Source organism: Alternaria hordeiaustralica, assembly GCF_023758085.1.
Source record: "Alternaria hordeiaustralica strain BMP 2776 chromosome Unknown scaffold_15, whole genome shotgun sequence".
NCBI lineage: Eukaryota > Fungi > Ascomycota > Dothideomycetes > Pleosporales > Pleosporaceae > Alternaria > Alternaria hordeiaustralica.
The window spans coordinates 597,253-613,834 of NW_026056787.1; the positions used below are offsets into that span (position 1 = coordinate 597,253).

The 16,582-nt window shown below is 52.4% G+C and overlaps 3 protein-coding genes across 3 annotated transcripts; 1 reads left to right on the forward strand and 2 right to left on the reverse strand.

The window, feature by feature from the left end:
- Positions 1-203: 203 nt before the first annotated feature.
- Positions 204-1,897, reverse strand: SSH4 (Rsp5p-dependent ubiquitination, sorting of cargo proteins at the multivesicular body; the record flags this gene model as incomplete). Its single annotated transcript, XM_049389840.1, has 3 exons — positions 204-1,090; positions 1,142-1,447; positions 1,498-1,897. 3 exons carry the CDS (start codon positions 1,895-1,897, stop codon positions 204-206), a joined length of 1,593 nt encoding a protein of 530 aa, XP_049242584.1.
- A 3,003-nt stretch (positions 1,898-4,900) lies between these two features.
- On the forward strand, positions 4,901-7,843 carry J4E84_007256 (uncharacterized protein; the record flags this gene model as incomplete). Its single annotated transcript, XM_049389841.1, has 3 exons — positions 4,901-5,002; positions 5,064-7,685; positions 7,742-7,843. 3 exons carry the CDS (start codon positions 4,901-4,903, stop codon positions 7,841-7,843), a joined length of 2,826 nt encoding a protein of 941 aa, XP_049242585.1.
- A 6,219-nt stretch (positions 7,844-14,062) lies between these two features.
- Positions 14,063-14,772, reverse strand: J4E84_007257 (uncharacterized protein; the record flags this gene model as incomplete). Its single annotated transcript, XM_049389842.1, has 3 exons — positions 14,063-14,392; positions 14,441-14,632; positions 14,683-14,772. The coding sequence occupies 3 exons, from the start codon at positions 14,770-14,772 to the stop codon at positions 14,063-14,065; spliced, it is 612 nt and encodes a 203-aa protein (XP_049242586.1).
- Positions 14,773-16,582: the final 1,810 nt, after the last annotated feature.

A 16,582-nucleotide genomic window follows, 5' to 3' on the forward strand; every position in this document is an offset into this window, starting at 1 on the left:
TGCAGTCCGTGGAGACATTTCCCACAGCGGTGCGTTCGATCCATAATGATCCTTCGCAATGAGATGGATCCAGCCTCGACAAAGATAGGAAAAAAGGAAAAGGTGAGCGATAGGGTATAGTGAAAAGACGCAATCTTCCTCTCAGATTCGTCAAAACAATGGAGCGTAGAGTAACACAAAAGAAAAAATGACTTCCAGCTCATCTAGCGGGGTCCACGCGGTCTCACACCAGCTTCCGTCGCGCTCCTCACTCTGATAGCAGGACGCCGTATCTCTGGTGTATCAGCCATCGCGGCATCATAGCTCGGAACCGGCGGACTTCTTTCGCCAGACTGCTGCTGGTTCTGTAGAAGCGGTGCTCGCTCGTCCCAGTATCCGTTTCTTTCGTGGTCGGCCGTGTTGCGCAGGTTGGGCGAGCCAACAGGACTACTGTACTCAGGAGGGAGTTCGCCTGGTGACAGAAGACCAAGACCCTGGCGTTGGTCTACGGGGATTGTGGTTGTCGCGTGATCGTCATGGCTCGCCCCTTCACCGACATCTTCGTTAGAGTCGACCAGACTAAGGGCGGCTAATGAGATGTCGGTCGGACTGCGTTGCGGACCGGGACTCGTTGGCACTTGGCGTCCGAGACGCATTTGCTGGCTACTGGAGCGGCCGTGGCCGAAGCCGGCTTGGATGTAGCTTCCGCCCATGCCTTCTCTTATGCCTTCGCGACCGGAGTCGAGGAGTATGGATCCTTGTTCGCTGCCGTAGGGAGGTGGGGGTGCGAGGCTGCCGGTTTGGGGGGCTAGACCCCATTTCTTGACGTTGGCTTCGATGAAGACAAAGCCCATTTGGCCAAAGTTTACGTGCACCTGGCAAGGGCCATTTGCCCCTACGGTGGGGAAGAAGTTCTGTGTCTTGAGACCGTGCGCGACGTCGTCAAGTTTCTTTCCGTTTCGCGTGAAGAAGATTGTTCCTGTTCGAGGTCTGTATCCAACACCAATGACATCTCCTTGCACGTAAGATGGGCCGTAAGCGGAGGGTTGGAAGGGCTGGTTGTATCGGCGGTTTCCGTTGGACATGTACGATATCGAGGCTTTGTGGTATCCTGATAAATGTTAGTAAACGAGATAAAGGTAGGGCGTCGTCGTGGACATACCTGGTAGTCTGAACAACGGATACGGCTTCGTTGTGACGCCAATCGCAATGCTAGTGTTCTCGGGCTTCTCGTAGACCTTGGCTTCCCAGTAGTAGACTTCGTTCTGCTTCGGTATCGGGAGGTTGCTCTGGACGCTGCACTCCGAATCGAAGAACTCAATTTCCGTGCGGCCTTCGACAAAGCAGTTGGCAATCTCCAATTCGGGCTCAAATTCCCAGGCAGACACTCCCTTCTCTTGTATAGCCAAGAACTGCGATAGTGATATGTCGGTTTGAACGGACTCGGGCGGGTTTGCTTGCACAAAAGCTGTGGATGTTAGCTGGTGCCCTTCCTGCACAATAACCTGCCTGGCATACCTTTCGCTCTCATGTACTCTGTTCTTTGCAGGTCGTCCATATCCTCTAGCGCCTCGGCCTCCTCCTTGGCAAATTGTTGCTCGTCGTCATATTCACCCGGCCGCGTTATCCGGTCGAGGAAGATGCGTCCTGTGTTGGTGTAGCGGAAGTAGTAAACAATGGCCGCAATGATAAGACACACGCCCGCAGCGCCCAGCACGGAGAATATGCCTATCATGATGCCCTTGGCCGTCGAGCCGAGAGTGTTGTTGTATCTTGATATCCGCACGTCATCGAGCTGTGAGGCCGGTTGTCCGGTAAGGATGGTGGCATGCGCAAAGGGCGCATTGCCGGTCGGGTAGTAGGACCTGGAGAGTGTCGTGTGCGGCGAGCCCGCTTGCAGCGGTTCTTGAGGCAGCATAATCGAGTGCTATGGGGGTTGCGACTCGGCGAGGGCGGGTGCGATGGGCGCAGCAGCGCTCGTTCCGGGATGAAGTCGTCCAGTGGAGTCGCTGGACGGATCAGTGGGGGCCGGTAACCACTCGTTGACGTGCCGCGGCGGATGGCTGGCAGAGCTGGCGACAGGGCAGCGACGCGATGGGGCGTGGTGAAGGTGCGAATTGCCGTCGGTAGCAGTGCGCCGTCGTGGGTGAGGGGGAAGGAAAGGCGTCGAAGTGTGATGATGGATTGGCGTGATTGTGAGATCGGCGTGAGACGTCAAGTGCCTGACGCAGCTTGGCTTGGAATCGCGCGGCGCTTTGCCACCTCCGCCTGCACACGACACTCTGAGCCCCCGGTCCTGGATTCTGCCGATCTACCCGTCACGTTACAGATTCGCCGCGAAACACCACACTTGGGAAAATCAATACTTTCGTAGGCTTCAACGGCGTCCCTTAGCATTGCGCTGGCTCCCTTCGCCGTCTTGAAGCGGTAATCTCGACCATGGTAGTCGTCGCGCAGCAATCCAGACCGAAAAACCAACTCAGACTTGCATGGCCACGACATCATGCGTGCACTACTCTTCTAGAAGGCTGCGAGCTTTCCTACGACACAACAGAAAGTGCTAGACTTGCATCACTCTCGGTTCTGGTCCCTCGCAAAAAGTAGACATATCGCTACTCCAGACATGCCAGAATAGACAGGCCAAAATTAGCACTTGACGCGATTGCTTTTGTTCAAGCGCGGGGAAATGCTTCTGAGGCACTTGATCCACTGGCGAACCCATGTCGTACAGTCCTGAAACACCAACATAGCAGAGCCGCCTTCAAAGGCGCTTCAGCAGCTAGTGTCGGTGCCTGATATCGGTAAGCCCTATCAATATCTCGTTACCGCATACATAGCAAGCGAAGTGCTCTTTTGAGCTCGTCTTGATGTCTTGAAGTTAGCAATATGGTTCATCCTTTTTCATCACGCAAGGGGACTTCTTTGAGTCGCGACGACTTCATAGCCTGTTGACATCATGTTGTGTTAAATCGCCGATTGCACTGGAATTTGTCCCGCGCTTCTATATCACACAGCCTGGACATCAGTCTTGCGTCGTTCTACGGATAGGATGCCTACCCGCTCGCCATTGACGTCAATGATGTCAAAGCTCATACCCTGAGTAATCGATAGCGGCTCCAATACGTTAACGAGGAAGAAGCAAAAGTACCCATGAGTTGTCGAATAAGGCGTATGATATATGACTTGATAGCTTGAATGATGCAGTTGGAAGATTGATGACAGACCATGCTCTCTCAAGGGAGGCGTAAATTCAGTGATGACTTCGTGCAGGACCCAAAGGAGAGGAGTCAGTATTGACTATTGTCAGATGACATCGACCAACAGTACATTCGCGATGACGTTTGTTCGGAATAGTGTAACTTCAGACTGCATCAAGTCGCACGCGAATCCGGTAGTAGACAACTGTCCGTGGGGGTATTCATGGGCGTGATATACTGACTTCATAGACGGCCCATGCGGACGCAGCTCATCGACATAGGCTGCAAGTAGTTCAAGTCTGATACGAGCCCTCGTCCTTTGTCATCGACTGAAGAAGGTGAGGTCCTAGCGATGCGTTTTTCTTGGACCAGGTGTATTGCTTTCGCCCTGCTGGCAGCCATGAGGCAGTCGCTCATGTGTAACTGGAAGGAGGCTCAATTGTACTATCATCATAACACAAGGCCCAATATGTCCATGTCATGGTACACGCGAATCACGCAAGCACCCAAGTGAGCAATGGATGCTATCCGGAATCAGTTCTGTACCTTGCTTACAGTAGGTCATTGACCATCACAATGTGACTTCCGTTGTCGGCGCCTTCTGGCTCTTGACGACTGGCTGTGCTGTACCTTGAGCGTGGAGTAATGTATTTCGAAGACGGGTAGTGTATTGCGTGACTGAGAGAAATGACTGAGCCTTGACGTTCTTGATGTTTTTGAGACTTCCTCACGGGGTCCCCGGAAGTGAGGTTGAGGAGTAAGGGTCATTGAGCTAGGAAAGTGAGACAACCTTGGAACAGGACCTCGGGAAGGAGCGATGGCGATGCACGTGATTTCCCTGAAGCACTCACATGACTTTTTAGGTGCTGCCCGGACGTCAATTCTCGACTGACGCGATACCGGACGGCGTTATTGAAGCAGGAGCACGATGCAGGTGCTGCGGTACGACGTGTGCTAAAAGCACCGACTTGTACAACAGACGGCTGATGACAGGTGCTGTTTTCGACTACCGCGCAATATCGACCATTTACATACCGCGTGAATGATGAGGCGCGATGAGGGCGACTTTGTTTGTTGGCGTGAAGAGCTGGGGAATGTCTTGCACGCGTCTCGCAGTCACGTCGCCCTTTTCTACCGAGCCCGCCCGACTTGGGCGGTCGCAAGCAGGCACATCACCCCAGCAGACGCGCACTCACTGAGATTACGACCGCGCCCGCTTTATACCGCCCCTGAAGCTCACCGTCTCGGCCTTGGTAAAGGCTGACTGCGCTCGCATCCTCGACTGAGTCGCACGGCAGCTGCTCCTTCCTAGCTCACCGCCCGCTGCGCATAATTGGGTCGCAAGCAGAACCCACTGCACGTTACGGGCTCCCGCGTCATTCTCGAGCAAACTTGTTGCACTACACGCAAAATATTACAGCGAGGAAATAATTTGTCGGCCGCTAGAAAGACATGTTCGTCGCCTTGTAGCCCGCCCTATTGTCTGTTTCGCGTGAAAGGCTGGTGAGCACTGCCCCTCATTGTTCATTCGCCCATGGCTTTCCCCATCAGAGCTAACCATGAAGCGTACCAGCAGAACAAGCTTAAGTCGCCAGGGTCTACTCTTTTTTCCGCCTGCTTCACCTCCGCAGCGCAGCCCTGCTTTTCCGCACATACCCAATTCGAGGGTGCTACTAGACTCTCGCACACACCTTCCCCGCACTGCGAAGTAATCCACCGCAAATATGGCGTGGCAACCCCAAGAGGAGCCCCTGCGACAGCTGGCGCAGTGTCTGAGGGACTCGCTGAGCGGCCATGATCAGAATGCGCGCAAGAATGCCGGAGAGGTCAGTTTGTCCCTGCTATGCATCGCATTGCTGTACTGTGCTGACCGCGGCGACCACACAGATGCTCAAATCGGCCCAAACTTCACCTGATATCGACAAGTACCTCGCCTACATCTTCTCCAGCAGCCAGCCCCCGTCCGTCGTGAACATGGACGCCTCTCAATACTTCCAGACGCGCGCTGCCGCTGCCGTTATGCTCAAGAACGACATCAAGACCGGCTACAAATCGATGCCCGACTCTACCAAGGACTACATACGATCAGTGATACTTGCGGGATTGCAAGACTCGACTACGCAAATACGGGGCTACGCGGGAAATGTCATAACGGAGATTGTGCGCCAGGGCTCTATCATGGGCTGGCCCCAGATTCTCTCAGAGCTGGTCGGCATGGTCAGCAACGCCGACGGCAGTGTCTCGACACAGGCGCAAGAAGGCGCCATGGGCGCGCTGCTCAAGATCTGTGAGGACAACAGGAAGGCTCTGGACCGGGACTACCAAGGACAAAAGCCCCTCAATTTCCTCTTTCCCCAGCTGCTCGAACTCACAACAAGCCCCCAGCCCCGAGTACGCGCCGACGCATTGGCCGCTATCAACGTATTCGTCCCAGAGAAGCCCCAGGCCGTCGTCGCGAACATCGACATGCTCATGCAGCAGCTTTTCAAACTAGCCACTGACCCCAGCGAAGACGTGCGGAAACACGTCTGCCGAACCTTCGTCCACATAGCCGACATCGCTCCTCAGATGATAATACCACATATGGAGGGTCTGGTCGAATTCATGGTCGCACAGCAGCGCACTGAGAACAATGCAGACCTGGCTTTGGACGCGGCCGAGTTCTGGCTGTGTGCCAGTGAGGATGAGAAGATGAGGGACCACCTTGGACCATATCTGGCCAAGATAATACCTGTATTGCTATCCAGCATGGTGTATAGCGAGGATGAGATTCTCCGTCTAGAGGGCGAAGAGGAGGACTATGAGCAGGAGGATCGGGAACAAGACATCAAACCTCAGTTCGCATCAAGCAAGGCCGCGCGACTTACCACAAACGCGAACGGCGAGACGGTCCCAGGCTCGAATGGAGCCGGATTACCCACAGGCGATGACGATGGTCTCAGCGACGGCGAGATTGACGACTTTGACGACGATGACGAGTTCGGCGACCCCGAGGAGATGTGGAACCTTCGAAAGTGCTCCGCTGCGGCCCTTGATGTCCTCGCATCCGTCTTCCACGAGGCCGTATTCCAGGCGACTCTTCCATACCTCACAGACAACCTTAACCACGCTGAATGGCCCAACCGGGAGTCCGCAGTTCTGGCTCTTGGCGCTATTGCGGATGGCTGCATGGAAGTTGTGGAGCCGCATCTTCCCATGCTCACTCCATTCCTCCTGACACTACTGAACGACCCGAAGCCTGTTGTGCGCCAAATCACATGCTGGACTCTCGGTCGCTATTCGGGATGGGCTGCGCATCTTGACGGGGCTGGCAAGAAGCAGTTCTTCGAACCAATGATGGAGGGCATTCTGGTGAAGATGCTCGACACCAACAAGCGCGTCCAGGAAGCTGCGGCGTCAGCCTTTGCAAATCTCGAGGAGAAGGCCAACGTTGAGCTAACCCTATACTGTCCCGTCATTGTCAAGCAGTTCGTACAGTGCTTTGCTATGTACAAGGACCGGAACATGTTCATCCTTTACGACTGCGTTCAGACACTGGCCGAACACGTCGGACCTGCACTGGCAGACGACTCGCTCGTCCAGACACTTATGCCCGCGCTCATTCAACGATGGAACAAGGTGTCAGACCAATCAAGAGAAATGTTCCCATTGCTGGAGTGCCTCTCATATGTTGCCACGGCTCTTGGACCCAAATTCGCGCCATACGCAGCTGGCATATTCGCCAGGTGCATGAAGATCATCCACCGCAACCTCGAAGAAGGTCAAATGGCGGCTGAGATTCAAGGTTTCGAGCCTCCGGACAAAGACTTTTTGGTAACAAGCCTTGACTTGCTCAGCGCCATCATCCAAGCCCTCAACTCCCAGGACAGCGCGACACTAGTCACACAAGCACCAAACTTCTTCAACCTACTAGTTGTCTGCATGCGGGACCCAAACAACGACGTGCGACAGTCTGCATACGCACTTCTCGGAGACTGCGCCATCTACGTCTTCCAACAACTCCAGCCCCATCTGCGAGACGTATTGACCACCCTCATCACACAGTTAGACGTTTCGCGGATAGATTCTAACAGTCTCGACACTGGATACTCAGTCATTAACAACGCCTGCTGGTCCGTAGGCGAGATTGCCATGTGCCACAAAGAAGGCATGGAGCCCTATGTTGAGCAGTTGCTCCAGAAGCTGGGTAACATCCTCTTCGACGAGCGCGTTCCAGAATCTTTGAACGAAAACGCAGCCATTGCTCTCGGTCGTCTAGGTCTTGGTAGCGCGCCCTTACTCGCCCCTCATCTCGCTCAAATCGCCCCTCCTTTCCTCCGCGCTATCAGGAAAGTGCAATGGACGGATGAGAAGTGCCACGCGCTTACTGGGTTTATGTTGATCGTTCTGGCCAACCCGGGAGCCATGGAACAATCTCTCCTGGAGTTCTTCAGCGATATGTCTCAGGCTGATCGGAACGTTGTTCGCGGACCTACGGCTGGTCGACAGGTGCAGGAAACGTTCCAGAAGGTGAGATCATATCCATACTGATAACGAAGAGTACATTCAGCTAACACTATCACCAGGTCATCCAGCAATACAAAGGCATGATCGGCAACTTCGACGCCTTCCTCGGAGGTCTGCCTTCCGAGCAGCAGGCTCGCTTCCGCGAGTTGTACTCGGTATGAGTCGAAAGCAAAAGAGTATCAACTTCCGACATCATCATTTCCCACATGTGTGTGCTACCGCGGGCGTTGAATAAGGAATAGGACGAAGGACACGTCTGGATCTTAGAGGAAGAGAAGGAAAATAGGGAAATACCAACAGGCACATTACCGTCGTCACACTCTCTACCGCACGTGTATGTGTGTAGGTGTATGTGATCCTGACAGGAGGAGGAAATGGGACTAGTGATAGCATTTTCGGCAGGCAAATAGGCGGGGTGGCAGGGTGATATCTATATAGAACATGTGTGTCTTTATCTTCTTTCTTCTAGCGAGCGCAGCGGTTTTCAGTTGTTTATGCGACGAATGAAGAGGCGATAATACGCACGCACGCACGTATGAGAACATTTCCAAGGCGTTTTGTTTTGAGCGGATGTAGGTAGTATAGTAGGTAGTCTTAGTTTAGCTTAGTATTAGTTCAAGTTTTCTTCTCTCGAGCCACGGCAATGCGTCTTAGTCGGTGGTTTGGAGCCCTTGTTCGCATGCTTACGGCACCTACTCTTTGCTGAGCCAGCGATGCTGCGATGTTGCTAACAAGTCCACGCGCTTTTGCTTCCACTTTTGTCTTGGGTCAGCAACGCAGTCAAAAGAACATCCCTCAACTTTGATGTCTCTCTCTAGGCTGTCTACGATTTAGCAGCCACGTCGCCTTCAACGCACAGCCTTCTCACTCAGCTTCCACCCCATGTAGATGCGCGACGGGTAACAAAAAAAGATGACCAAAAAGAAGGTTCAATTGCCAAAAACATACAACAGCGGGGATTCCCCGGTGGTCACCCACCCGAGTACTAATCCGCCGGTATCTTGCTTAAGTACCGCTGAGCGAACGGGAAGCGCTGTGTCTCAAGATCCTGTGGTCGTATGTGGAAGATTGTGAATTTTGATAAAATATTTAGCACATGCGCAAATGAGGGGTGGGGCTTTGGAGATGTGTGGCAGACGGAGGGGGGCGGATTTGGTGTGCGGGGGATGGGAGAGGGAGTGGGAAGTTGTTGGGGTCTAGCGATGAAATGTTGCGCCGGCTGACGTGGTGGTTTGAGGTACTTGGACTTTGGCGCTCGCACTTGGGGTGGCCCACGTGATCGGTCGTAGCGCAGGGTCGCGGCTGCTGCCTCGAATCACTCCAACACCACACAGCTCAGCCTTGCATGCAGCGCGCAACCACGCCGACCTAGGACAAAACTAGACAGCCTAGAGCCTACGTTAACGTTAGGTCACCTACTTTGCAAGGCTTTAGCTTAATGTAGCCTGCAGACCTGTTTAGTTTTTTTCTTGTATGAGGTGCAACCTTAGAGTCATTCGAAATCCCTTAATGCATGGAGGACGCACCTCGTCTAGCTCCGGTGAAAGATCCAGCGAGGCTGATTCGATGGCCGGTGGACGCCGAGGGTAAAGATGATCGGTGTGCTGGGGTAGCTTTCAGCCACCTCGCTGACCAATCCTGCTACCTTGGCTTGACGGCGTTTTAAATGAGATCATCCACTATCACAAGGCTGTGCTCATCAACATCCAGTTCTGATGCTTCAGTCTCCGCAATGAAAGGAGGAACGAACGCATAATGTCGGAACTTGCACTTCGTCCACCTCCCTGCGGCTCTCGAGCCCCCGAGATCGACACACCACCGAACGAAGTCAATTTGTCGAAGGAAGACGCGAAAACTATAGATTCAAAGTTACTTCAGCAAGGGATCTGCACCTCCTGCCAGAAGATTACACTCGATCGTCTCTTGAAGACACACTGCGGCTCAGTCGGGGCATGCTGGCTTGAGTTCAACAGTGGTCAGCCCATAAACTGCCCCATGTGCAGACTCATCCTTAAATCTATCAACCTTGGAGATGAGAACACCGGAATTACTCGCCTTGGGTTGAGAGTAGATGACCCTCAACCGAAAACCGACATTTATACTGGGAGACGAATCCGGGATGTTCGTGTAACAAGGGACCAAGTATTCGCTGAGGACTACTTTGCAGATGGGTTGCTTCGCATATATGCGGAACCAGGTGAGTAACCCGCTTCATCCGTCTCTGCAAGTCTGAATCGAGGTCTGATTTTGATAGATTCATACGTTTCGAAATTCGGACCGAGAGTGTGTATACCATCTTCTAATCTCTCAAATACTACCTTCCAGAATATCTCTAGCTGGATTAAGGTGTGCGACCAGACGCATACAAGCTGTTGGAACCACTCATGGCAGTCTGCAGAACCAGAGACGCGATATTTGCCTACCAGAGTTGTCCATGTTGGCTCAGCAACTCGACAGCCACGTCTCCATATATCTCAGAGACACCAGAGCAATCGCTACATCGCGTTGAGCCACTGTTGGGGGAAAATTCCACAAGTCAGAACGTTGAACGCAAACATCGAACTATTCAAAGAAGAGATCATACTTGGCGATCTGTCGAAGACTTTCCAGGATGCGATCAACGTAGCAAGACGGCTGAACATTGAGTATATCTGGATTGATTCATTGTGCATAGTGCAAGACGACGATGTGGACTGGCTTCGGGAGTCCGAGCGCATGGGTGGCATTTATGCGAACGCCTATCTCACCATCGCTGCGACGTGGACCGCTGACGGTAGTGGTGGACTTGACAGCATCCGCCCTCAAAACGACTGGATTAGAATACCTTGCGACGGCTCTGACGCAGCTAAAGGAAATATGTGGTTCAGCGATGCCTCGTGGACCTCCCAAACCGATCTCGATGACGCACCACTGAACACGCGTGGTTGGGTATTTCAAGAAAAAATACTTTCGCGGCGTATCATTCACTTCGCTTCGACACAAGTGTACTGGGAATGTAAGCAGCGCTTTTTTGGGGAAGAAAGTGAGAACGACATCCATCTCAAGAGTGCAACCCTGGTATCCTCACTGTTCTGGGCTGACGTGAATGCCCTTCCTCCTATTATACCGTTACCCTGGGAACCTAGGGAAGATCTCAACCCGCTGTACCGCTCTCCAAGATCACAACTTGATAGGTTTTACGAAACCTGGAGAACCTTCGTTTGCTACTATTGCACCAGGAATCTCACCAAAAAGAGTGATCGTTTGATAGCTCTGCGGGGTATTATCTCAGTTGTTGAGAAAAAGACAGTGCTTCGTTGTGTCGATGGTCATTGGGAAGATGGTACGCGGAGGTTCGTGTGCGAACTAATGTGGGTTTCCAAAGCAGACAGAACCCTATCGGTACTTAATGACGGGCAGCCTTCTAGGCTGTGTTCTTCATGGTCGTGGGCATCCCTAGAGGGTCCAGTAGAGTACAACTTCGACCTGCATAAATGTGACGGAAGCTACGGCATGGACGAACGTGAGCTTCGTCTCGAGGCAATCGAAGACAGCGTTCGAGTCCCTTGGCCAAGTCGCCCTCTGAAGGTTTCGGGAATACTACGACCCACCTGCAAGTACGAACTTACACAAAATCACGATAGCCGTCGGGGCAGTAAACGCACCTTCACCGCAGGAATATCTGGGTATGCTGGCGAATGGGTTTGCTTCGACCGCAAGGATGAAGAGCCAGAAATGTTTCAATTCTCTCCCGTTCATATTCATGAGGGCAAGATTGTATGCCTTGCTTTACTCGAGAGACACGAACCCGAGAGCACGGAGCGTTGCTTTGAGCGCGTAGGCGTGGGAAATCTTAGCTACAACGCCATCGAGAACTCTTTTGAAGCATGCGAAAGGGAAACGTACTATATAATCTAACTATGTCGTCTTTCTGGGAAACAAGTCCGGACGAGAGAAAACCACCGGTGAAACTCAAGTTCAGAATCTGTTTCAAGCCTATCAATGCGCGAGGGTGCCCAGAGCCTCTTGAACGCAATAGTACCTAGCTAGGTGAATTGTCTGTGCGTTCATAGACACATGCACTAGAATCTAACTTGACTTTGATGTACCCGCTTTGCATATTTGTATCTAAATGTAGGCCATAAACCCGCTTGACCTTTTCTTTGCGTCGCAACCATCGCTCACACGCTACTGTCACCATACCGACTAGGAGTTTCATAATCCTTCCTCTCACCCCTGAACCTGTTCCAATAAACCACAAACATCGGCCGACAAATGATCGTCAAAACATCCTCTTTGCTGATCGGCTCTTCTGGAGCATACTCCCCGATAGACCGAGCCAAGATCGGTCGAACTTCCTCTTTAAACCACTCAGCAAGCGCCTCCATCTGCAGTGGAAGAAGTGGCTTGCGATCCTTGCGCACAACAATCGCACTCCCCACGTCGTTCTGCCACGGCATAGAACACCATCCCCAGCCCATAGATCCGGTGCTGGAATCTAATTCGGCGTTGGGGTCTGGATACTGGTGCAAGGAGGTTTCCCTTCACAGCTGGTCGCCTCAGCAGTGCTCAGCATCGCACAAAATGATGATTCCGAAACACATGTAAAAGTGGGGGTTTTAGGCTCGGGCAAATGATGATGACATCGAGGAGTTAGCTACAGTCAAGGAAAAGGTAGATACTGGGGGAACAGCGATTGACATTGTGGAGATAGGTGATCTAAACACGTGGCATATAGGTGTAGAAGTCGCAAGTATGTACGGCATCTTCTTTGGCTGAGGAACATGCAAAGAACCGGTGAAGGCGCCAGATTGCCACCAGCATTCTAAGAAGATAAGGCACTTTGGCTCTGCTTCATACATCGTGAATGTCAGAAAAACAGGACCCTTCGTAGTGGTAACTCGCGCGCGTCCAAGAGATAAGCTCACTATGTTTTACTGGCTCAAACCCCACCTTCAACAAATACAAATGCACGTGTGACCAACATTTTCGGATGAGGGATGAGCCAGCGTGATCTTCTCGCTTACAGAAAAGCCCCAAGTGTGTGGTGACGCAGAGTAGTTCGATGCTTTACTCTGAGTGATCGCTTTGTCAAGCCACTGAGGGGTATGCATGCTGCACACGCCGGATCAGGAGATCAGGTATGACTCCGCATGTTCATCGCTGGGTATATAAACACATACATCTTAGACGTCCGGATCACGCTGAGTACACAGTTCTTCTTCGATTCAACTACGCTCAGCCAACATACATACCCATTGCAAACGTCAAACAAACTCTCACCCTTTCCTAACAACGAACAATGTGCGTTCATCAGGAGATTCTGGCATAGCTAGCAAAGCTAACTATCATAGATGGCATTGTCCACAATCTCGATCGTCGCTCCAGTCAATTACTGCGAGACCAAGGACACAAAGGACGAGCAAGGAAGAGTGACCACACTCGTCGCGAAAGATTGCCACGACAAGGATTGCACGACCAGCGCGGACTACGTTAAACCCAACGCCCCAACACCGGACGTCCCAACAAACGTCTAGTCTGGCAAATTTAGGGAACAGGGCAGGACCATCTTACCCGTGCGTCGGTTCGTCAGGTAGTTAGACATGAGTAGTATCTAAATGACGCATTTCACCGCGCCTCGCACATTGACACCCACTTTCTTGACCTCTCGCTGAGCGCCTAATAGTACGCATCACGGTGATAATAACAATCTGACCGTCATCGTTCACTGATGACCACAAAGGCACTCCGAGTCTCTACAAGCTCTTCCATCCTGACACAACGTCAAGCGAGCAACAGCTCGCAAAGCCACCAACTGCTTATTACTCAACTTAGCACTGTGTTGATGCTGACAGTTTCCAAATTTCTCCAGATACGAACACTTGCCCAGCAGATAAAATTGGTTGCAGAGCCTGCAACCTTTCATCGCTAAGAAGTCTTTGGATGTGTAGGTCAGCGGCGAGTCCACACGTTCGCCGGATTTGTTAAGAAGTACCGTAGCAGCTGTAGTAGGCTGCTTGGTGACAGCGGGGTTATGCGCTTTAGACGACGAAGATGAAGAAGGTCCTATTGGAACCTGAGCAGCGGCCATTGCGTAGTCTGCCGATGGTGTTCGTGGCGGAGTCGGGAGAGACACCGTTGCGCGCCTAGGGGTGACCACCAGCATTTGGTTTCGGAACACGTTGTTGAATGATACAGTGTGATATCTGTCCTTAATCGCAGCTAGCTCTCTGGCGAACGGTGGGCCCTCCAAGAGAGTAATTCGGCTCCGCACTCCATCATCTTCGGTATATGGGCCCAGAAGTCGCGCATAGCCGTTGTCGGCCGAGCCGCCGAACAGTATCTGTTGGCAGTGCATATCCGCTAAATCGTGCCGAAACATTGCTTTGAGCTGTAAGTATTTAGCATCTTGTTTGGGTGACACATAACTCACCCTTAATCTTCTCATCCGAACACTCTTTGCCGTTGCCAGCATCAACATAATCACACATGGGATCGCCCATGTTGAATCCACGTACAAAATCGTCAAACGACGCTACCTGCGGGAGAATCTCCGCGTCTTTGTATGTCTTCGCCAACCCTTTCATGTTCGCGTAAACACGAACGACCACCTGGATATGGTGGGCCAACGCAGGTGGAGATGATCGAAGTTCTTCCTCAACAGCTTGTTTGAGTAAGCCGGCGGCTCTCTTTCCACCTTCTAGTCCGGCTTTCACAAGACCATCGTTGAACTAAAGTAGTCATTAGGGAGGGTCGATGAATGTCAAGAGGGGACTTACCAGCATACAATCACCATCGATCAAAACGGATGCGAAGGCATGACGAGCCTTCTCAACTTCCAAAACTTTGATCTCCTTCTTGGCTTCTTCGAAACGGTCGCGTGTCAACTTGATCACGTCTTTTCGATCACGAAGTTCGTACTCGGCTTCTGACAAACGAGCCGAGAGATCGTCCACATATGCAAACAGGTTCTGCATGGGAAGTAAGTGACTGGAGAAAGTTCGAGGGAGGGTTTGCCTACCTTGATCAAAACATGCTTCTGATCATCGTTCGCCTGGCAAGTGTCCCACACATCTTGCAAACACTTCAACTGCGCTTGCGGATCCGCCATTGTATCTCCTCGAAACGGTGCAGACGCGAAATAGTCTCAATAATGAGACCCTTGCAGCAGAAAGGCTGGGAGAGAGCAGAAATAAATAAGGCTGTCAATGACTGGGCTCACAGGTAAGTGCCTCGAGGCGCAGCACGGTGCACGTTACACAGCATTCGTCTCGTCGAATATTCTTCGAACGCATTACAATGCAGGCGCCAACGAACCGCTCATCCAATCGTTCGCATAGGCAGCACATGTGCATCCATCCTCATGTGCTGTAAGCCCCGGTCACATAGCCCCAGCGGCACGGTCCGGTGTATTGAATGTTGCCTCAGGCATCTTTTCCCGAAAGAGCGTCGAATTTAAGAATTTGATGTGATAGTAGGCGCTCGATGTCATCGCGCAGGATGACTTGGCCGGACAGAAGAACTCATGTATAGCAGGCATGCTGCGACCAGCGCTTGCAACCAAATTAGGTTGAATACGACCTATCGAAGATCAATTAGGTATAATTGTACCTTATTCATGAAAATCCCAACCACCTGAAGCCTCCATTAACGTTAGATCGCCTAATTTGCAGGCTTCCATTCTGATGTAGGCTACAGACCTTAGTGTCGAGTTCAGTGGTGGTTCCGGTTGCGAGAGATGCGATATCACGTCGCAGCAATGCGGTAATGGATGGCATAGACAATCACGTGGTCGCTAACCTTTACCACAGCCCAAGCTGAGGCAGATTGTTTCGGGCACTCATGATCCCGCGATTGAGTCATAGGAAGATTCTGAAGTCGTATGACAGCGCTACGTGCGCGTAAGGCTGGAGGTCGGTTCCCCGCTCAGCGCCGCGGGATAGCTAACCAGGAAAATGATGTAGGTACCTTTAAGGACCGATAGCATGAAGATACGTCTTAAAAGAGATGGGTCATGTGAAAAGACAGAATAGATGGAAGAGCACATGCGGATCTTGTAATAGCTATGGTGGATGATGATGCAGGTTATTGGGTAGTACAAACGCTGATCGGCAGCGGTCTAGCCTCGGCGATAGCGTGAGCGGCTGGGTGATGATGGGATCACAGCAGTGGAGGAATGAGGCACAGGTCACAGCCGCTCAACACTTTCCCCTCAATCTCGGCCTCGTAGGGCGCGTAGGATTATAAGACCTCTCTGCCCCCATCTGCCATTGTTGGGCATCGATAGCACGCTGAATCATCCGCCCCGCTTCGCCAATCGCGCGCAACACGGTACTACTACCATCACGCCCAACGTCCCGTACCGTCCGCCGTATCGCTTCGCCGCCCCACAAACAAGCTACCAGGCTATTAATCAGCAAGCGCCCGTCCGAAGTTGGACGAGATGGCCTCGCGCACTTCGACACCTTCGCGGTCGCGTTCCTCCTCCAACAGCAGCAGCTCTTCCGACACCACCATGATAGACGCGCCGCCGCAATCAGCTAGTCGCCCAGCGCGCCTCCGCAACCCTTCGCATTCGCGTAGCGCCGCACTGCCCACGCCTACAGCCTCCCAGATGCCGACCCACGAAGTTCTTCCCGATCCGTGCTTCTCACTGCTCTTGTCTCTGCCGAGAGAGCTCCGCGATCGCGTCTACACGTATGCCCTGGTTTCCAACACGCCGTTCCTGTGGCCCGGTGCCGTGTCCCAATCCGCGTACAGCAAACATCGCCATGTCAGCGTGAACCTCCTCCGGACGAACAGGCAGGTTCACGACGAAGCCGTGATTGTCTTGTATGCACAGAACAAGTTTCTATTCACACATCCCAGCGACTGCAACATCTTCCGCGTCGTCACGTCTCCCGCCTCCGCACACATAACGA